We start from the raw sequence: 22,861 nt of genomic DNA on the forward strand, positions 1-22,861 counted from the left end.
ATTTTCTGGGTGTCCCGCGATGGTAAGAAATGTGTCGTTTCTATTGCAAAAGTAATTGTCGTGGATATAACAGCCGGTAATTCACGAAACTAATAAACTTCTAAGTTATTCTTCAGTGCTACTTGTAAATATTAAAATAGCAATTTTCAAAAAAAAAGAATCATTTGACTATGTTAATACCCCCGACAGCTGTACTGCCGTCAGTTGTCACTTTTTCATCGTTTTTTGTCGCTTCGCCTGAGATATTAACAGATGGTTAGAAAGCGGTCAGGAAATGATATGATGGGAGAATTATTCTCACGTGATGCTGTTAGTCACGGATTGTCGGCATGAATTGTCATGTGATTTACATATTACAAAATGGCATGGGATCAGGCAGAGGATGATGTCAACCGCAAATATTCATTGGACGATAATGGTTTACCATAGGATAAAGATAGTCACAAACTTACAGTATGAAGTGCAATTCTCTCAAAAGTTTTGCTATGCAATTTGCGAACTAACTTTATGATTTACCTGTAAGTTTTGTTGCGCCCTTTCGCACAGTTTCGGTAATTGTCTGTTTTATTTTCTGTGATCAAAAATGCAAGAGCTGAAATGTTGTTCGTTTGTTCGCAATTACTTGTTTTCAACTTGCCTGTAAGTTTTTCCGGACTGCAGGTATTGGACGAACAAAATTCCGTGACCTAACAAAAAAAATTTACGAATTTGTCGCAGGAATTTTTTTTTCTTTTTGCAAAGTAATTTATTGGACGCATACATATACCAACCGTTATTCTGTCGTGTGTGTTTTATGTAATTGGTTATACCCCTATAGTGTCATTCATTTTTTTTAAGTATCTATGCAACTTTGTTTGAATCATTTTGAAGGAAAAGGCTTACAGCATATTAAAGGTTTATGACTGGTGGTAAAACACACATCTATTTTTTTTCGTTGTTCAGCGATACATGGTTTTTAATTTATAAATGTACAAATACTGTATAATTGTTTGAACAATAACCTTTTTGGTTAGTTCTACTGATACTTTATTGTTACTTACGTGTCAATTGGGGACAAGCTATCCACCGGAGTGCTCTCACCTAAAAAAAATGTTTTTTTTGCTCGTCGTTTGTACAAGGAATTTTGCGAAAAGCATACGCCATCCACCAATAGCTTACCTTCCCAACAAATTTATACTTTAAATAAAAAAATCTTAAACAACAACTGAAAAAATGAAGATTGTGATGTGCTCTGCGGAACATGATTTTGACCATACTGAGTTACAATTGGATTTGGTGAACCAAAAAATATTACCGCATCATTTCTTTAAACGAAGCCATTTTTTCCTCGCTTTTGATTTATAGTATTTCCAGGAAACTACTTTACACAATTCAATTTCTTCAATTTGTCGTGTCAGTCTATGACTATATGCTTGCTTGTGCACTGCTTTTATAAGAGACTGACTATGAAACTAATTTAATGGCACGAGCTTTCGCGAGATTAATCTCGCTTCATCAGGTGCAGCAAATAACGTGTCAAATAAAATGCGGAAACAGCGCTAAAAACAAGGAAGAAAAAAAGGAAAAACGCACGAAGAGGTGATAATTGTTGGTCACTGAGTGCCCGTGGCATCTTGGTGCGTATAATAACTCATAAAGCCCCAGCCTCTATTGAGACCGTGGTTGATAGAGTCAAATTTTTCGATGTGGCGTTGTTCTGCCGTCTCTCTCACTAGTCTCGTTCTTCTCTTAACCTTCTGTAGCACCATGACCCTCAAGTCTTCAACACTGTGGTCAGGCTCGTTGAAATGAGCTCCTACCGGTTTCTCGTAGTTGTTGTGTCTCGTAGGGCATTTCAACGAGCCTGACCACAGTGTTGAAGACTTGAGGGTCATGGTGCTACAGAGGGTTAAGAGAAGAACTAGACCAGCGAGAGAGACGGCAGAACAACGCCACATCGAAAAATTTGACTCTATCAACCACGGTCTCAATAGAGACTGGGGCTTTATGAGTCATTATACGCACCAAGATGCCACGGGCACTCAGTGACCAACAATGATCACCTCTTCGTGTTTGCTGCTCATTTTGTCTTGTCACAGAAAAATAACATTTGCAATGCATTAACACAAAATAACATTTGCAATGCATTAACACAGAACAACGTTTGCAATGCATTAACACAAAATAACGTTTGCAATGCATTGCAAATGCATGAATTATATCTAACTGATCTTTCAAAACTATATTTACCGCCAGTAAACGGGGAAACTCAATTTAAGCCACATGGTCATTTAATTTGATATTTTAATAATTTCAGATTTAGATTAAACCTTTCTTGTCGCTTACCTTCTGGCTTTTTCGTTACATCTTTGCCATCTCGTATATTTGCGCTGTTCTCTAAGTGATTACAAACAATAATAAATTTTAATAAACATTCAGTGGGGTAGCGGTAATGGGGAGGGCGGTTACTTTGACCTCTAAATGTATTTCTGCTTAGTTCAATATCCCCTTCAGCGAATACAATCGCTTAGTTCGGTATTTCTACTCAAACAAACAAATTTTGCAAAAAACTTGCATATACATTCACGATTGTGGAGTCAGTGTGAAAAAAGTTTTAAATAATATATTTGCCATCGGGTGGAAGACGTTATCAATACGATTTCAATGGTATCAGCAGTTAGAGCCGAACATTTGGACAACAATTTATTTGATAGGAAAGCAAACGTTTGGGGTGGTTTAGTGTAAGTTACATATTGCGTAATTTCTCAGAGAATTGGGCTTTCAACAATCTCTTGCCAATTATCCAAGTTATTTTTGTTTGTCAGTCAATCACTTGTTTAGGCTTCATTCCTAGAGTTGATATTTTTACCCTGAGTCAGAATTTCTTAACTGGATTTATTTGTTGTCTATGAATATAAGAGTAAGCGTACAATTAAATTACTCTATACCCGGACGTTTTTCGGATTCCAATTGTTCTGTAACTTCTGGTGTGTCGTATGTATGATCATCTTCTGGTTGGTCAATATCAAATAAAAAAAACATTTGCATTTCATAGGAAATAAACATTGAATAACAGAAAAACAACTTTCAAACATCATCTAGCGCCAGTAAACATTTCAATGTGAAAGACGCACATTACGCTACATTCTCATTTCAATTGATATTCCAGAACACCAACAATTTCAGATTTAGAATAATGGCCTTTTTTGTCACTTACCTGTTGACGTTTCCTTTAAGTCGGAGGCATCTTGTACATTTGCGCTGTTCTCTACGCAATTACAGACAAGATAAAAACATCTTTAAACAGCACAGTGTGAGTAAAATATATTTACATACGAATATGGAAACAAACAAATTTTAAGTCTCTGTTTTTCCATACCTTGATAAGGTTTTCTGAAATCCACTTCTTTGGAATCTTCAGGTGTGTCGTATGTATGTTCATCTTTGAAAGATTTAGAAAATTAACCACAGGATTTTATCAATTTGGCTTGACGTTTATTGGTCAAAACCAAGCGTTAAAAGTTAACAAACATAAACCACAGGGTTGTGTTTGCGAAGAAACCATTTGAAACAATTAAAACTGAAAGCACAATTAGACAATATTTGAAAACTATACAAAGTTTTTGGAACCACAAAGCCATGTAAATCATAATTATTTTGCTCATGCTACTTCATGTAGTTGATGCAACGTTACATACTTGTCTGAAAGTTATCTTCGGCAAACACTTTAACTGGGACTTGGGTAAACACTTATTTGCATACTAGCCCAATCCAAAGGTTCGTTTAATCAAAGTAAATGTCATGCAACTTTACCGAGAGCTTTGTTGCGCAAAAGAATGTTTGCTGCTCGTTATGTCTGGTCACAAAAAATATAACATTTGCAATGCATTACCACAAAATAACGTTTGCAATGCATTGCAAATGCATGAATTATATCTAACTGATCTTTCAAAACTATATTTACCGCCAGTAAACAGGGAAACGCAATGCAATTAAGGCCACATGGTCATTTTAATTGATTTTTCAGTAATTTCAGATTTAGATTAAACCTTTCTTGTCGCTTACCTTCTGGCGTTTTCGTTACGTCTTTGCCATTTCGTATATTTGCGCTGTTCTCTAAGTGATTACAGACAATATTAAATTTTAATAAAAATTCAGTGGGGTAGCGGTAATGGGCGGGAAGGTTGCTTTGACCACTAAACATATTTCTGATAGTATTTAATCGAATTCCCATGTGGGGCGTGCAATCGCTAAGTTAAAGATTCCTATTCAATATTGGATTGTATTTTGCACCAAAAAAACAATTATACCAATCTTTAACTGCAACCAAAAAACTTCTTAAACTGTAGAGTGTGAGAAAAATATATTTATATACGAATAGGGAAACAAACAAATTTAAGTCCCAGTTATTTGCATGCTTTGATAAGGTTTTCCGAAATCCACCTTAACCGAGCGTTCAAAGTTAACGAACATAAACCACAGGGTATACTAAGAGAATGAATGTTGTTTATATGACTGTCAAAGACAACGAAACGGGTTTCTGCAAAAGGAAACTCAACATCGTACCTTCCGTTACTTCGTCATCGACAGTGACGTAGACGTTTCTAGAAAACAAAATGAAAGAATTAATGTTTGGAGAAAATATGAGGAATAATAATTCATAAATGTTCGTTTATTTTTCTCCTCTTTCTGCTTAGATGAGTTTCGCAATGAGAGGGAAAGTTATCTACACTTACGTTTGATTTGTTGTCGGGTCACCGTCGGACTCGATTGAATCAGAAATAGCGAAGAAAATATGAATATGGTCAAAAACATTGCACAACTCATTGGTTTTTGTTTGGTACTTATAATTTATCACAGTATTTGTGCAATCGGGGTTCGCTTTTTCCCTAGCTTTCAATTTTGTATAGCTGATGAGATGAGAGTTGTGTTTGCGAAGAAATCATTTGAAACAAAACTAAAAGCTTAATTAGACAATATTTGAAAACTATACAAAGTTTTTGGAACCACAAAGTCATGTAAATCATAGTTATTTTGCTCATGCTGCTGCATGTAGTTGATGCAACGTTACATATTTGTCTGAATGTTATCTTTAGCAAACACTCCAACTGGGACTTGGGTAAACACGTGCCTGTTAGCCCAGTCCAAAGGTTCGTTTAATCAATGGAAATGTCATGCGACTTTATCGATAGTGACTTGCAGCTTTGCTGCGCAAAACATTGTTTGCTGCTCATTATGTCCCATTTCAATTCATATTCCAGAAAATATCACAGTAATTTTAGATTTAGAATAAAGATCTTTTTTGTCACTTACCTGTCGGCGTTTTTGTTAAGTCTGTGGCTTCTCGTACATCTGGGCTGTTCTCTACGCAATTACAGACAAGATAAAAATACCAATTATAATTAAGTGGGGTAGCGGTAATGGACAGGGCGGTTGATCTGACCTCTAAACATATTTCCGATAGTATTTAATCGAATTCCCATGTGAGGCGTGCAATCGCCAAGTTAAAGATTCCTACTCAATATTGGATTGTATTTTGCACCAAAAAAACAATTATACCAATCTTTAACCGCAACCAAAAATCTTCTTAAACTGTAGAGCGTGAGAAAAATATATTTATATACGAGTGAGTCAAGAAGTAAATTTTAAGTCCCAGGTTTTCCATACCTTGATAAGGTTTTTCGAAATCCACTTCGTTGAAATCTTCAGGTGTGTCGTATGTATGTTCATCTTTAAAAGATTTAAAAAATTAACCACAGGATTTTATCAACTTGGCTTGACGTTTATTGGTCACAGCCTAGCGTTAAAAGTTAACCAACATAAACCACAGGGTATACTTAGAGAATGAATATTGTTTTCATAACTGTTGAAGACAACGAAACAAGTTGTTGCAAAATGAAACTCAACATCGTACCTTGTGCTACGTCGTCATCGACAGTGGCGTAGACGTTTCTAGAAAACAAAATGCAAGAATTAATGTTTGAAGAAAATATGAGAAATAATAACAATTCATAAATGTTTGTTTATTTTCCTCCTCTTTCTGCCTGAGATAAGTTTCGCATTGAGGAAAAAATATCTACACTTACGTTTGATTTGTTGTCGGGTCACCGTCGGACTCGGTTGGATCTAAAATAGCAAAGAAAATATGAATATGGTAAAAATTGGTTTCAGCTTAAGTGGAATTTGTCACATTTTTTGTTCAACGAAGGTCACTTTTTCCCTACCTTTCGATATTCCAACGTTTTATGAATAAAAACTATCAAATTTATGTCAGTGCAAAATTTGTGGGAGCTCCAAGCTAGCTCGTACCAACCCTTTTCGTCAGTACCAACTTTAGCAAACCCTTCAACTGGGGCTTTAATAAAACTTATGAGCTTGTTAGCTCACGCCACAAGTTCGTTTTCATCTAAATAAAGTCTAAAATTTACTGACAGCAAGGATTTTCGGAATCCACCAGCTTTGAATCCTCTGGCTTGTCGTGTGTATAATCCTTCCCTGAAGGTTCTTGAAAATAATTTAGGCAAAAACATTCGTTAAAAGCGTACAGGAAAACAAAGGATTGCAAGATTACCAGACTGAACAACCTCTATCAGTCAAAAGACATTTTGTTCTTGAAGATGTTAGTCTTGATGTGTGCTATTGATGCTAATCACTACGATTATTCTTGTTGTTGTTTTTAGAATACTGAGGATGCCGCATAGGCGAAATATATATATTCAAAAAAAACATCTTGCTTGGCTGATTAAGTAGAAGTCTAGGCCAGTCCTAGTTATCACTTTTTGTTCTTGAAATATTCGTCCACTAGCAGTTGGAAAATGGCCAACATTATTTTTGGGACTTTCCAACATCATTTTAGTAATAAGAAAAAAACGCATACCCATTGAAACCACTGGTTGTTCATCTAATGGAGGCCAACTTGCATCAGGTTTAATTGGCAAATCCGGTGTTGAGAGGCCTTCATGAACTTTGCAGACCGCCTTGCTTATGTTAATCAGGCTCTGCTGTTTTAACAAATTAAACAACGTCTGTTGTAAAATTTGTATCGATGGTCGTTGCTTTGGGATGTGTGATGAACATTGCAACACCATTTTCTTCAGCTCGTTCTTGATGGGACTTGCCTGTATGCATTTAATGTTAGGGTGCTCCATGCCGTAACTATCCATAAGTTTTCGGATGTCCAAGTCGTTTTCGAATGGCATCTGTCGGCTTGTCGTCGTAAACAGGACCATGCCAAAAGCGTAAATATCTTCGCATACAGTTGATGGCAATTTGACGTTCGCCATCCTCTCTGGAGACGTGAATACGGTTTGTGTACGCACGTTATTACCGTCGGCGTAGACGTAACCGATTTTGCATCGTAACTCCAGTGAAACAAAAATATTTGCAGGTGTTAAGTCACTCTTTGTTAGTTGCCTGTAACCACTTGTGTTGTGGAGGTATGATAGACCGTCGCAGACATCGCTGGTCATTCTTAGCAGGAGTGGATCATCTATTTTCACTGCATGGTTTAAAAGCAGATTTTCGAGGGTTCCGAATGGCATGTATTCAGTGAAAACCCCAAAACCCCATTTCCATTGCGTGTAACCGTAAACTCTTACAATACGGTCGTAGTTAGCCTGATGCAAAACATCGAACAAACGAAGGACTCTAAGAATATAGTTGACAAATGAAATACTGATATTTTTGGTCCGGTACGTAATGGATTTTAGGTTTTAGGCCTACCTGTTTTTCGGCTTTGGCTTTCCTCTTTTTCTTCAATGGAAATGCTGTTAACTGCAACATACTGATACAACTCGTGATGGCACAAATTTACAACACCTTCTGATCCAGGATATAAACTTCCTGACTCCGAAATCACTCTTCGGACACTTTTTACATTAAAACATTTCATCTCAATGCTTGTAATTTGTTACCGCCTAATTGCTTTACATAATGGGCTTCAATTGAAGGCCACCTGTGTTCCGCCCACAGTTCAAATATATCCAACCAGACAAACACAAAAAAGTCAAACAACACGAAGACCGAGGCAAGAAATCTTTCGCGCTATTAAGTAATAGTGTTATAGCGATACAAGGTGGATGAAAGCCATTAGTCCGCAAGTCGTATCAAGATTTAAAACGCTCCCGGTGAGGTTTGAACTAACCACCCCAATCCAAATCCACGTCTGGCATGTTGCACTTGAGCACCAGTGTCGTTTGGCCACCTCATAACCCCTCTCACAGGAGGTGAAACAATTAGCCTCATATGCCTCGAAACCTGGACTCACAGCAACTATTTAGAAATTGTCCGCAACACAGCGGTCAGCTTGGCACCTGTGACATATAACAACTATTGACCTTTTATTACTTTACCAGGCATTGTAGTCTCGTAGCAAATTTAGCCATGTTTTCATGTTTACATGTGATATGCATGTATTCTCATAGCATTCTCCTATGATACCATGATACCATAGTGTCATATATATTAGAGAAGGCGATTTGGCAAATGTATGGAGAAAGGAGAATCCGGTGATGCAACGGAACGAAAGGGAGTAACGAATATCTCTCTTCAATTATGTGTTTTTTGTTCTTCTATTGGTTGTATGCGGTTATTTAGGGGACAAGTTAACCGACAATTCTTGCCAACTAAATTGCTAACCCCAGTTGTAAATTGTTTGGTCCAATCACCACACAAACACCTTGTTTTCGAGGTCGAAGAGTCATCTGGCACGCGTTTAAAACAGAACGACGACAGCGCCCCTAGCGATAATATAAATAAAAAAGTGGTGGCACCAGCAGCGATAGAGATTAACTTGTCCCTTTTTGCTCAGTGTCAAACTTACTGCGTTTGTTTCGAACTTGAAAACTTCACAGTTGAAATGTCTATTTGATTCCTTAATTTTCACCTTAATGTTGAACGCCACAGCATCATTTATATGGTGGATAATAAAGACCAAACTGCACGATATCAACAGCGAACTGTTTTAGATTGCAGAGTTTAAATTCAATCCAAACGATCCCTGATAAACCTGCGTTAAAATGACTTTGGGAATGACAAAAACTTTGTTTTTGTCCACCTGCTGACGTTCTGCAACGTCATTCTCTGTTAAGCAAAGAGGAGCCTATAATATGCATTGTGTAAGCTGCATATTGATGACCACTGTTTTGACCTAAAAGGTCTCATCAGTGCAGCTGGTGTGACTTTCAGACGACTTTGCTGACCAAATGACCAAGCAAAGACTTCCACTTTGTGGTGACTATACAATTACCGTCATCCGTTGGGCACCAAACTTGGTGCAACTTCGCGGAGAAAACAAGGTGGAAACACTATGGCCAAGCAAAGCTCAACCAATAGTGCCGTCAGGCCCCGTGTCACAATAGTCATATGATAAGCAAAGTGGAGCCAATAATATGAAGTCTTTGCTTGTTTAAATTCGATGTCTAGTGCATTTTTTTGTTCTGCTGCACTAACTTGATGTACTTGTCTATAGAATATTTGAAACATGGTTGAAATTTAGCGAATCGCATCCACAGTGCACCGCTGTATTGTTACATAACGGATTGTCACAATCTTCGCTAACACCTTTTTTGGAGTTTCAGGAAAATACCGACTCTTGGTGCACAACAACGTGGTTTTCAAGAATTGTCGTTCACAAGTTTGTATTTCGTGTAAAATTTGTCAAAGCAAAACATACATCTCATTCGTAAACTGCATTCAGCATATGTATTTTCTTTTTTTTTGACCACAAACGTTTCGCAACTTTGCGCTTTGTTTACTGCACTGACATTGCTCTACTCGTTGCAACAAGCTATTAACACACAGCATGTGTTAGGTGATAGGTTGGTTTGTCAGGGAACATAACTATGTTTAGTTTAGCTACACAACTATGTGCTGCACAACTATCTATAATTGCACAACGTTATTCAGACCCTTATTTGAAAGCCATTCTGTTTCACCATCTGTAATCACATAGGCATATTAAACTATTAAATAATCTGAAAATGTTCAGACATTCGCATGGATTTACAACTCAAAGCATCTCAACTCTGCTGACGCAGTAACTTGAAAGGACCAGACAAACTTCTGGTGAAAATTTACTGCAGCTGCAGAAGTGTTTTTATAATATTGTACAGCGGCCGCCTTGCCCCGTATAATTATGATTTTGTTTATAAGTTAAAGAGTTTAAGTAATACTAAAGTCAGGAAATGGTCTCTGACTTAAATTGACAGCAATTGATCATTGATGCTGCTGCCATTATCACTACAAAAAGCCTCTTCTGGCAATAGTGTTTATTAATATCAACGTTTCGGTTGATATGCAACAACCTTCATCAGGATGTACACGTATAAAGGTGCAAAACAGACAACCATGATTATGATCCACCATTCACTTGTGTTAACAACAAGTGTCAATAACAAGTATCGTATTATGATAAGAACCGAACTCGATTTCACTAATGTGTCACTGACAGTGAAAGTGATTGGACATTTGCATATAGCCTATATAAATCAACTAGGATGTAATTGGCAACAGTATTGGTGTACAATGTTTGATAAATAAGTGAAATCATAAATTTTTGTTTTTGGGTTAAAAAGAAACGACATCTGTCAAATAAGAATTGAGAACGTAGCAAGATCACAATCCTGTGACACAATTTCTTCGTCCTGCAAAGTATATGAGCCCAACACTTGGTAATGTCAAAGCAATGTGATATTCACAGGGATTGAGGTGTTTTTCCTTAATAGCGTTAATATAGATATTAAGGAAATAAATCGTTGGAAGATGACGAAGAAGATTATTGTTGGATTTGTGCCCACGCTTTTTGCATGCGCTCTTACATGCCAGCAATCGTGAGACAAGATTTATAAAGTTTTTCAATACTTTAACGTACACTTATGTCGACCCTATCAAAACACGCAATTTAATTCATATGAAGCTCCTGTTGTTGCCAGGCATATTGCAATTTAGAATGTACTGCTCTTCTGGCATAAAGTATACGTGCTGTGTTGTTACGACGTTTTGTCTGCCATGCGCCGAGACTTAATCAGGTATTGATACCGCACATTCAAAGTAGGTAAAGTGTTGCATCAAAGCACGTGTAGTTCCTCCTCCCCAGACATTATTGTTATATATGTGGTTTTATTTCTTCACGTATCCCGCAAAATCTCATGCGTCCTGTGTGTTTGTACCTGTTTTACGCTGCTTTTCTCGAGACGGTGCCAATTATTTGTCATACACACACTGTGTTTATTGTCCTCTGTGTTTTATGTTTGTTGTTGATTCAATTACTCCCAGGAAACGATTGGCTGCAAATTAATTTGTGCGATATTACACAGTGTGTGTATGACAAATAATTGGCACCGTCTCGAAAAAAGCAGCGTAAAACAGGTACAATACGTATTGTTGTGGTCACGCCTCATTACACACGGCGGCAACATTGCGCTTGCATGCCACAGTCGCGTAATGCGTGGAATGTTCCGCAGTCCTTTCCATGTGATTATTATTTGTGCGTGTTACTTGAAATGTATGAACAATTTTTTTTATATATTTTGGAGAAAAGACAGTCAATTACATCGGTGATGGACAGGGCGGTACATTTTGAAAGTACAACTTGAAACTTTTTAGAAAACAACAACACGTACACCAAGTTATAACAAGTATAGCTTTTCTGGACGTAGAACGCGTCTTTTCCACCTTTTCTAGACTTGATTATAAAACAATCGATCTCATTAAAATTTCCATGTTAAATCGCTGTTTTCTAGACGGATATTCCCATCACCCAGCAACGATTTTCAAAAGTATTTTGCAAAGGGAGATTCGAATGTGATTCAGACTTCCATAGTAGTCTAAAGAAACTAAAGTCCAAAGTCATGCGATCATGCTTTTGCAAGAAGCGACTTGATCAACGTTTAGACCTCGCATTATGCGCAATCCACACAAGCGTCGTGAGCGCAGAGAAACTAACATAACAATAGAAAACCCTGAATCCACACACCATGATAGTGTATATATGCGTCCACACACTCTCGCTCGCTTACTCACAAGGCACGATGTAGTAGTCCAATCATTGAATTTGCAACAAGTGGCAGAAAATCCCGGTTATGACGTTTCTTGCCCAGCAGGAAACTGCCCCTGTCGAAGGTTTGTCCTGGGTAAGTTTTTACGCTCAAATGCGACCAAAACCCACCATTTTCCCATGAGTCTAAAAATGGCAACGCTTACAGCAGTGTGGCGGTATTGTACGTTTTCAGTAATTACATGTCTACCAACTTCAAGCAACAAAACATTGTAAAAATGTACTGCGCCATGGGCGAAGACCCGGGATCAAGCCTCCGACACCATGTTGGCAGGAAGTCCCGACACCGATGGTTTGTTCTTGGAGCGAAATTCGGTCTGAGACCAAAACAGAGATCTGGCACCGAACACCGAGATCTGTAAGATCACATTGTGATCTGTTAGACTGAAAACCATGATATGTTTATTTGTGGAAAGAGTAGCAAATATTTTGGGAAATATCAAAGTCGAGGCAGAAACAAAGACATAATTGCAGCGATTACGCGACGAAGAAGACTTTAGAAGAAGTAGCGCAAGTTGAAAGACGTAATTACGTCTGCGTTAACGCAAGTGAGACAACTTATAGCGAAGGTGTAGGTTTTATGCTATGTTTACTCAGTGAAACACAAAACCTAACTATAACTCCAAAAAGACTCCAACACTGTGCAATTAATAATTACTGGGTTGTATTAAAATTAGTAAGACATTCGAATACTCACAATAAAAGATGCAATTTCAATGACGAAGATCGAGTAAATCCAATTGGCGTTGAGACAGTACAAATGTTCAATGTTACGTTTTCAGAAACTGTCTGGCTTTACAGCCCAAGCGGTCAATTATAACCACTAACTTTCAGGCGTGTTGACCGGGTAAAAATGTCATAAACAAACATAGATTACATAAAAATCATAAGGCTTTGGTCAGCGGAAAAGTGCGCTGTTACTAAGCTGACCAAGATGAATTTCTCTCACGTGCTAGAGCGGGCTTATCAGATTTATAACGCACGAGTATCATGACTTAGCGAATTGAAGAGTAATGTGAATTAATGAACTAATGTTGGTTAAACAAACAAAAGCGATAACATACAATTTTCATTATCTTCTACAACGGCTCCAGAAAGACGGGGTGTAAATGTAAAATAGTAGAAAGCAGTTTCAAAGAACAAGTTCAAACAAAATATTGAAAGGTTTCGAATTATGAAAAGACGAATTCCCTACAATACTTATTAACTGTTTACTGTAATTACCACTGAAACATGTGACACCGGTCATTTCTAATGTCAATTGCTTGCGAATCTTGTTTTCCCAAGTTATGTCACGCATATCATATTCATAACCGAATATGAATATTTTTTTAAAATAATTTTGGTATCTTTAGAAAGTTCAGTCTATGAACTTTTACGTGCAAAAAAAGTCATGCCGCTACCTCGTAAGGCGGCCAAGTAACCTGCGTTCAAAGTTTTGTTAACTGGCGATTTTTTTTTTGTCAACTAACATCCCTCTGGTTTTTCTGGCTTAGGTGATTGTGTGCTTGTGGCTATACTGGCTAAATTCCTTTTGATTAATCAACAACTAAGTGCTTGTACTACACTACACCCATAACGGTGACCATGTGATCGTTCCTCTGATGATCGAAATGGCTTCTGTTGGTTGTGGTAAGTAGTTTATTTCTTATTTTGGTGTTGTCTAAAAAAAATGTATAAACGCAACTACAATCAAACAAACATTTTTCAAGAACCCAATTGCAAGCCCAGGTCACATACAACACCACATAGAGCTGTACAAATAGTCTGGTCAGTTCCACAACACGAACACGACAACATTTATAAAATTTAGATTTACGGTTATTTCAGAAAATGTTTTTATTTCAAGAGTGCAGTAGTACTGGACAACAGCACAAAGCTATACAAATAGTCCGACCAGTTCCCCAACAGGACAACATTTATGAAATCGATGCTGATGAACTTGAACGAATATTTGGACATCCAGATGTGACCGACACACCGGTTGCAATCTATTCAATGGCTGGAGATTTCAGGCAAGGAAAATCCTTCATGTTGAATTTCTTCCTGCAATATCTGTGGGCCAAGAAGAATAATACGGTAAGTCAATCAAAAATTTAATTTGATCTATTTTTTAATATTGTTACCAACAGTCAGATTCGTGGCTTGATTCTAAAGAAGATGATTTGGTTGAAGGCTTTTCATGGCGAGGTGGTCGCAAGGCCCACACACAAGGAATATGGATTTGGGATGAACCATTTTTTATAAATACATCAAGCTCAAAAGTAAATAGAAAGTAACGTTTTAATACGTGTACTTTTGCAACAGTATAAACATGCTCTTTTGCACCTCAAACACATATATTTCTATAGGTTGCTTTATTTCTTATGGATTCTCATGGATCTTTTGATCATCAAGACTCAGTGAAAGGTTGTTCCTTTATATTTGCACTCAGCACTCTGATAAGCTCGTTTCAAATCTATAATGTGTCCAAACAAATACAAGGGGACAATTTACAACATCTTCAGGTTTGTGACCAATGACTTTACACCAGGTCACTTTGACTTTTTAGTGCACAGTTGCCAATGAAACTAGGGTTTAAATTTGTTTGTTTGCACTGGTACACTTTCAACTATCTGGACAACTAAACAGTGTAGTGTTGTAATATTGGAATATAGACATGCTAATGTCCGAGATTCATTGGTTACATGGTTTGAGTAATTTTATCATAAAATTCCAATAATGTATTGTCCAAACTATGATTTCTATATTAATAATTTGCACAACCATTTATGCACTGTAGACTAATTGTTTATTTTTTGATAAACTTGTGCACTGCACCCAAAGTAATGTGCGACACTTAATGCATTTATTGCAGCCTGATAAATAATAGTATCAGTTAAAATAATAATAAAATCACATGTTGTCAACCATCTTCAAGCCTTTTTAGAATATGCTAAACCAAATTTTCCCACCAACTGTATATTGTGCCCCATACTGCCAGCCTTTTCACAAATGATCTCTGGATTGAGAAACACTGACAGTCAAAAGCGGAAACCTTTTTTTGAGATTTGAATAATATTTTGTAACACATGAAACTATGTTGAAGATTATGCATCAGAATCTGTCAAAATACATCTAGATATCTCAAAGACCAATATGAAAAAAACACACTAAAAATTGTCAAAACTGACTCAAATTCTCCCTAGCAAAAGCACATACATACATGCTCACCTAATTGAAAAATTGACACTTGCATCACTGATTGCTTTGTTATGTCATCATTATATTGTGACAAAGGGCACAATACAAGGTGGGCATTTTCCTTTGGCAAAACGTATTTCAATAGAAACACAGAGATGGATTGTTAACTTTAAATATGAGTAATAGGCAATGCACAACATGTTCATAAAGTGTATTAAATACTGATTACTTGTTTTCTTTGCAAAAAAAGGCTTTACTTTATGGGTTATGAACCACTATTTTAACAGTTATTTACACAACACACAACACATGCTCGTCGGATGAGTCAAATTGTGCAAATGTTCCCACTACCACTACTGATTTTGAAAGGAACTGCCATGGAAAAGTCGAAAGACAACAAAACTTTTTTTCAGGTTTTTAAATTATCTTTCGTACCATTCTGCATGAAAAAATGTAAAAATTAGCAAATATTTACCTTACTACATTAGTTTCTTCCTACAAATTATACTTTATTTCAAGCACTTGATGTTTCTTGTTCATGACTGGGATGACAAAAAATACAAATTTGATTTTGATGGTGGTGAAGAATATCTTCATGGAGTCTTAAAAAATGTTTCACAAAATTCAGAAGTTGAATCAGTTCAGAAGGGCTTACGTGATGCTTTTGAAAACATCTCTTGTTGTTTGATGCCACATCCAGGATTTAAAGTTACTGAAAGAAATGAAAAGCAAGGAAGTCAACTTCAGTTAAAAGGTAACGTTTGCAAGTTTAGAAAAAAAAATAAATTTATAACATATTACCAATAAGTATCTCATGCTTTTTAAACCATTGTTTTCTTCAAATGATGCAGATGTTAGAAATAAATTTATTGACACCGTTGACATACTCGTCAAAAGAATATTTTCAAGACAAGTTGTGATAAAGAAAATCAACGGCAATCCAGTTACAGGAACTGATCTCGTTAACTTAAGCTTGTGTTACTTCAATGCACTGAACAATGGAAAAATGCCTGATTTTAAAGCGGTAGCGCAGGTAAAGGCTTTTATTGCACAAACCAACATATTGTCTGTTATTGCTCTCCGGTCACATAAGATTGATTAAAAAAATGTCTTGCCAATTTGTCTTTAGGTACAAGCAGAAAAAAGAGCTTTAGAAGCCATTCAAAAATGCATGTATATGTATAAACAACAGATGAACGGGGTAATTGCAAATTGAAGTTATCTAATTTCATAAAAGCGTTTGTTACTCCCCTGTATTTTTCTTGCAGTTTTGTGATGACCGATGTCATAGCCAAATTTCCTTAGAAGAAAAACATAAAAGCTTAAAAAAACAAGGTTTGGAAAACTTCAATAGCAAACCAAATTTTGGAGGTGCTGAGTTTCTTGCCAAGTACTGGAAACATTTGAATGAAATCATGGACTTGGAATTTGTCGAGTTCAAACAAATTAACAAAGTTAATAAGGTGTGTAGAACGCATGTAACTATTTATTGTGGCATGGACAATAATATATGTACTGAATTGAAGACCTTACATATAATAACCTAGCAGACTACTGTATTTTTATTGTATTAAACCTTACTACCATTCAATATATTAATATGCAAACTTGGTTTAAAGCAACATTGGAAAATGACTGTTAACGAAGCTGTGAGGGAAGCCACAGAAAAGTACAAAGGGGAAATGCAGAAAGTAACATTTCTTAGCTTATCTTTATTTGTTTAAACAGAGTTACAACAGTAATTCCAAATACGTTTATTGCTTCATTCTAAACCACTTTATGTGAGTGTGATTTTGTTGAATTGAATGCAATGGATACAAAAAGATTTATAGATTAAAGTAATGGACAAACTTTGTTCTTGTTTTTAAAATAGATAGCATTTATTTAAATTTAGTGGATTTATATTCAGATGGTCAATGAACAATGTGCAGAAGAGACTCAATTTGAAGAAATTGAGAAACGATGTCAACAAAAAACATTTCAATTTTACAAGTATTTGACAAAAGATTTCCCTTACAGACTTGATGTTAAACCTGACAGAAAATTAGAAGATTTGTTAAATGAGCTGCGTCAACACTTTAGGAATGAAAACATGAAAAATATTGTAAGTATTATTAATGCACAGATGACCCTTTTTACTACAAACTGTCTGTAAATAATATCTCATCACATGTCATCATAATGCTAACATTGATGATAAACAATATCAAAAACTTTAGTTTTAACAAGTCCTAACATTAAAATGTGTTTACCTGCAGTAGAAAAAAAATTACATGGGCTCAATTGCACTGGGATCCTACTATGACAAAAATTGCTATTTACAATTTAAGCTTAATGTTTTGTAATTAAAAATTCAATGCATGTTGCTTAATAATATTAAACAAGTGTATTGCATCAGACATGTCCAATTTAGGTCTGACAATTTTGAAACATGAAACAAAAATGTTAGAAAACACTCACCTACTTTCTTCAAATCAGATCACATTCTCCCCAGTAAAATTTTTAAAAATTCTAAACCCAGTCACATCAACAAACCTAAATGACTAAAATCAATTACCAATCTAGATGCAAGCAGAAAACACAGCTCTAGAAGCCACAGAAGAAAGCATAAATATTTACAAGAAACGAATGGACAAGGTAAGTCATAAGTAATTCTTTCAATCATCAAAGATCTTATTCTAAACTTACTGCAGTTTTGCAAAGAACAATGTCACAGCCAACCCTCCATCAAAGGGGAACATTACACTTTGAAAGTAGAAGCTCGACGGAACTTCGATAGCAAACTAAATTTTGGCAATGGTGACTTGGTTGCAAAGTACTTAAAACTCTTGACTGACAACCTGGACAAGGAGTTTCTTGTGTATGAACAAAAGAATGAAGAATATTTGGTGAGTAAATTTTCATTTAAAATAATATATTAATGGAATGAGACATGAAGTAGTGCGATATAGCAACATATGCATGTCAGTTTGTTCTTTGAAAAATTTAGATTTTTTTGTAAGAGTTTAAAAGTGAAACTTATTTTAAGCAACATTGGAGAAACATTTTGTGTGAAGCTGAAGGAGATACCAAAAAACACTACAACCAGGAAATGCATAAAGTAAGGTTTTTTGCCATCAGAAACTATTTATTGTCATATATGAATTTTTTCAGGCACTCAATGAACAATATTTGGATGAAACTCAGTTTGGATTAATTGAGAGGCGGTGCCAAGAAAGGGCAGTGGAATTTTACGATGAAATAACAAAAAAATTCCCGTCTGGATTAGATCTTAAACCTGACTGTAAAATTAGGGATTTGTTGACTGAGCTTGGTCTTAAGTTTTTGAAAGTTAACACAGGAAGTCTTGTAAGTAATTGCCCACTTGAGACTTGTTAAAGTTGTTAATTAACAGTGAAAAGTTGTCAAAACGCTAGCAGGTAGTCATGAATGTTGGTATTCTGACAACATTATAAAAGCGCAGTATAGATTTTTGTATGTTCGGGAACTTAATGAAAACTCAACCCAAACCAAGAAAGTGTGAAATTTCCGTCACTAATTAAAGTCCTAATTTACAATTTGTGGTACAAGAACATTGGTCGGTGTTGTGGCCTATGGCCCATTATTAACTGCACTTGGTTTTATGAATTTATATGTTATGTATTTAACCTAAATGTTAAATCTTGAATTTAAGAAAAAAATTAAATGACTGGCTTTTCAAAAAATGACTTTTAAAAGTTAGAAAATTTACAAAACAGTTATTTTCACAGAAACAAAGAGAATATAAAATAATGCGGACGATGTCATCAGTGGTTGGTGTGGAAGGTGGCAAACTTGAAGTGATGGGTTGTGTTGTTGATATTCCTCCTAATGCACTTGATACAGAGGAAAAAATTTGTCTACGTTGCTACTATGGAAATACGAAGCAAAGTGTATGTGTCAATGTCTTATTTATTTTCATTGGATATTATTTTATTTAACAAGCTCCTATTAGTTTTTTTTTCTCTTGTATAAGCAATTAATACTTGTTTAGATCAATACTAGAAAATTATCAAAAAATTGACTACAATTGAAAAGTAGATATGAATGATCATCATTTACTTTATTTCTCAGAAGGAAATTACGCCATTATTGTATTGTGGACCAAGTCGGTTAAAGTTCACCAGAGATGTCACCATCACTTTACCAACATGCTTTTTGTGTGAGGATCCTCCCCAACCAGTTGAGGTAAGAGCAATTGTTACTTGTTATGGCAAAAACAAGTGTGTAGATTCAGATTTGAATAGTTACTGACCTAATAAATTGTAAACTGTTTCTGTATAACATATGCTGTAAATAATGTTGCCATTATACTCAATGTAAAGGTTGAAACAAGCCACGATGGAAAAACATGGAAAGATTACAAAAGTTTAACCTATAGTGATGAAGGAGAGTTTAAATTTGAAATCCTCCATTTTTCTTGGTGAGTGTAACATCACATAAAGTTAAAGACATTTTTTTAATTTGTGTGGTACTTTAGGTTTCGTGTGGTCAGCAAGAAACTATCAAATTTGTCAAAGGAGAAAATGGTATTGGTTGGATTTTCAGAAAAGGAAAATTGTGACTTGGTGAAAATATCATGGGACTTTCTCATTTGTGACAGACTGAAATTTAACCTCATTTCAAATCCCACTTTGAAATTTTTGTTTGGTTTTCCATTGAGGTAATAAATCACATCATGGTTTTTAATTTTTTTGTTTTGCAAAGCGTTAAGGTCTTGATCTCCTATTGCTTGTCCGGTATTCTTTAAAAAAAGGCATTTTATATTTGAAGCTTTAAATTAGTGTCAACAAAGTTAACAAATCTACTGTAATTATTTGAAACTTCAATTTAAAAGGCAACTTATTTACTAAAAGATTAACTATTTTAAACCTTACACAATATTCACAGCATTTTAATCTAATACAATTTTAAGCATTAAGCAATATTTTTAAAACATTACCGATTTCAGTAAATAGTCCGAATTTGACATAGCTATTGTAAAATTTCATTAAATTCCTGTACATGCTTCTATTAATTTGATCACTAGAACGAATGAAAATGAAGCAACTCTAACACTTGAAAGTGAAAGTGGTCGGGTTACCTTTAATCAGAATGACATCAAGTTAAAGAAAATTTTCCTGAACAATTTGGAAAAACTCAATGTTGTTTTCAATTTTGCTCCATATACTGGTGATGAAATAGTTGACCTTAAACTGGATTTGAATGGAAAGTTTCACAAAACAAACTTTAAAGTAAAAGTTGAAATACCAGACAAACAACAAGAAGTAAGTGGGAAATAATCTCTGTAGCACTCCATAGAAATATGTTTCTATATATATGTGTACATTTGTATCCAGGAAGAGAAAAAACAGCAATCTGATTCAAAAAATGCCAAGTCACAACCACCTACATATCAAGCAAGTATGATAAAGCATATAGGTTTATGGGTGCATTTCCTTTAATCAAATGTAATTCACAGCTACGACGTTCTCTGACAGCATACTTGTCAACCCCCAAATCTATATAGCAGGAGGCTCAACTAACAAAACAAATAATCAACAACTGACGTCTACTTCATCAACAGGTTGGTTTGCTGCACGCTAAACAACATGATCTTTATAAAGTATTTAGTGGGAGTTTTAGAATAGTGTGGGACGGTCTGAGCTTCTTCAGAGCAGGCTTTTATGAACTTGTCTTTAAGGCTGAAAATTTTTTAACTGCTTACGCGTAGAGAACATAGTTTTACAAAAACAATTTCATTTTGTTGTAGACCACAAAAAAATAAACAATAAACATGCAAAATAAAAATGTTATGGGAATCGATAAAACTATAAGCATTTTTAGGCACCCAAAACATGAATAAAATTGGCAATTTGCGCCAGTCACCAGCTAATCATTGCCATGCTGAATGGTTTGTAACCAACAAGTGCTACTGTATATGTTGGTACTTGCCTATTTGTTACTACCAATAAATAAGTACTCTGCATTTAATGCCAAAACTTTGTTAGATTTTGGAGGACATTGTGTGGTTTCATAATTTCTATGAACTTGTTTTTTTAGCCTAGCTTATCCCTTATATATGCCTATAATCCATATTTGATGAAAAAGGCATGTTTAAAGAAAAAACTAAGTGCACAAGTCAATAATAGGCATCTTCCTAAAAAGTACTGAATGATTACCCCAGTTAAATGTGTGATATAAATACCGGCACATACAGATTTTTTTACAACGTACTTTATTTTTTTACAGAACAAAAGTAGGTGTCAATTGAGGGCAATGGCTAAAGAAGGCGATTTTAACCAAAACGTCTTTCTGCCCAAAGTGAACCCTCAGTAACAGAAAAACACATTTGAAGTGCATTGTTAAACGATTTTGGACATCATTCCCCATTCTATTGCAATCACTGTGGCGTTTTCCACCTCTTATACTTTTTATATCACAAGAATGGAAACGTTTATTTTCAGGTTGAAATCTGTCAGATTTTTTTATATTTTGCATATATTTGCACTTTTTTATGTGTTTACTTGATATTTCACTTTATATAGTTTTATGCAACTTTGGAACTTGGCTGCCTTAAAATTGCCGCTTAGCAGTTGAACTGTGCAATGTATACAAAAGTTGTCTGTTTGTTTATTATGCAGATTGTTTACTTATTGAAATTGCCTTTGTGATCTTGTCATGCCCATCGTGACTTTAAACCAGTAATGCATAGGGGTAAATTTTTTGGTAGATGCTCCCAGGGGGTAGCTAAACCATTTTTCTAGTGACTAATTTTGATCAAAATTTGTTCATCTGGGATGGATCTTTCGTAAAAGCACGAAAGAGCCATTCATTTTTCCACAAATACAACCTGAATTTTGTGCTCCATTTTCACCATAATTTTCAGCAGCACCCACCAGCAAGTAACTACCTGATTGAAATAGCCCGAAACCCCCCTAAAACTGTCCCAAACACCCTAAAATTCGCCATGACAACAGCACACGCATGTGCGCTTATTTAACCGTAAATTCGACCCCTATGCATCACTGGTTTGCTTTGTGACGCACCCTTTTCATTGTGGCAGAGGTCTGCACGGTGGGTACCAATATGCGTTCAATAGATTTCGCGAGTACCTCTTGCTTCATCAGGTGTAAATAAACACAATGCGACACAAAAAAACAAGTGCAAGACAAAAAGGCCACTATCAATTCAGAAGAGAATTCTGAAACTTAACTTGGTAATTCTAAATTCATAATTGGTAAATATGAATTTGTTGCACGCCTGCAGATGGGAAAGACAATACAGACAGCGAACTTGATTTGTCAATATGCCATATTTCCGTTTATGATTTTAGTTGTAAGGCGAAAGAAGATTAGTTTCAAGTTTCATGTGAGTTTGACGGAGTGTTTGCAAATTGCAATGCTACGAGCAAATATTGCAGTCGCAGTAAAGATGGTCACTGTTTTTTTGAATATTTTTATTCACCCTGCAGAACGTTAATTCATGGTGGAAAACTTACCTCAGTTCATTGAAGGAGACGATTCTGTGACTATGTTTAAAATTGACGTCTTATTCATCAAGCAAAACGTGCGTAGTGAATATTTGATTTTAAAAGCAAAGGCCCTGTCCCGTAAATTTTTGCCGATTGAGTTTCATAAAAACAGT

The 22,861-nt window shown here is 35.6% G+C and overlaps 1 protein-coding gene across 1 annotated transcript; it reads left to right on the forward strand.

Annotated features, from left to right (window-relative positions):
- The first annotated feature begins 13,504 nt into the window (after positions 1–13,504).
- LOC145895277 (uncharacterized) lies at positions 13,505–22,361 on the forward strand. Its single transcript, XM_082984055.1, has 23 exons — positions 13,505–13,666; positions 13,884–14,113; positions 14,167–14,298; positions 14,386–14,541; positions 15,505–15,630; positions 15,737–15,971; positions 16,069–16,250; positions 16,347–16,418; positions 16,486–16,680; positions 16,837–16,908; positions 17,127–17,321; positions 17,783–17,854; positions 17,911–18,105; positions 18,246–18,317; positions 18,371–18,565; positions 18,967–19,128; positions 19,310–19,423; positions 19,561–19,658; positions 19,716–19,898; positions 20,265–20,502; positions 20,575–20,638; positions 20,697–20,801; positions 21,467–22,361. Exons 1-23 carry the CDS (start codon positions 13,639–13,641, stop codon positions 21,475–21,477), a joined length of 3,132 nt encoding a protein of 1,043 aa, XP_082840181.1. The 5' UTR covers positions 13,505–13,638; the 3' UTR covers positions 21,478–22,361.
- Positions 22,362–22,861: the final 500 nt, after the last annotated feature.

The sequence above is a fragment of the Ascidia mentula genome, chromosome 3 (genome assembly GCF_947561715.1).
Source record: "Ascidia mentula chromosome 3, kaAscMent1.1, whole genome shotgun sequence".
In the NCBI taxonomy this organism is placed as follows: Eukaryota; Metazoa; Chordata; class Ascidiacea; order Phlebobranchia; family Ascidiidae; genus Ascidia; species Ascidia mentula.

What these genes read in the sequence shown, in the direction of transcription:
- LOC145895277 (XM_082984055.1), top strand. Translation starts at nt 13,639, where the DNA reads ATGATCGAAATGGCTTCTGTTGGTTGTG. An exon ending in GGGCCAAGAAGAATAATACG is followed by an intron (nt 14,114 to 14,166) that starts GTAAGTCAATCA and finishes TGTTACCAACAG; the next exon opens with TCAGATTCGTGGCTTGATTC. An exon ending in ATAAACAACAGATGAACGGG is followed by an intron (nt 16,419 to 16,485) that starts GTAATTGCAAAT and finishes TTTTTCTTGCAG; the next exon opens with TTTTGTGATGACCGATGTCA.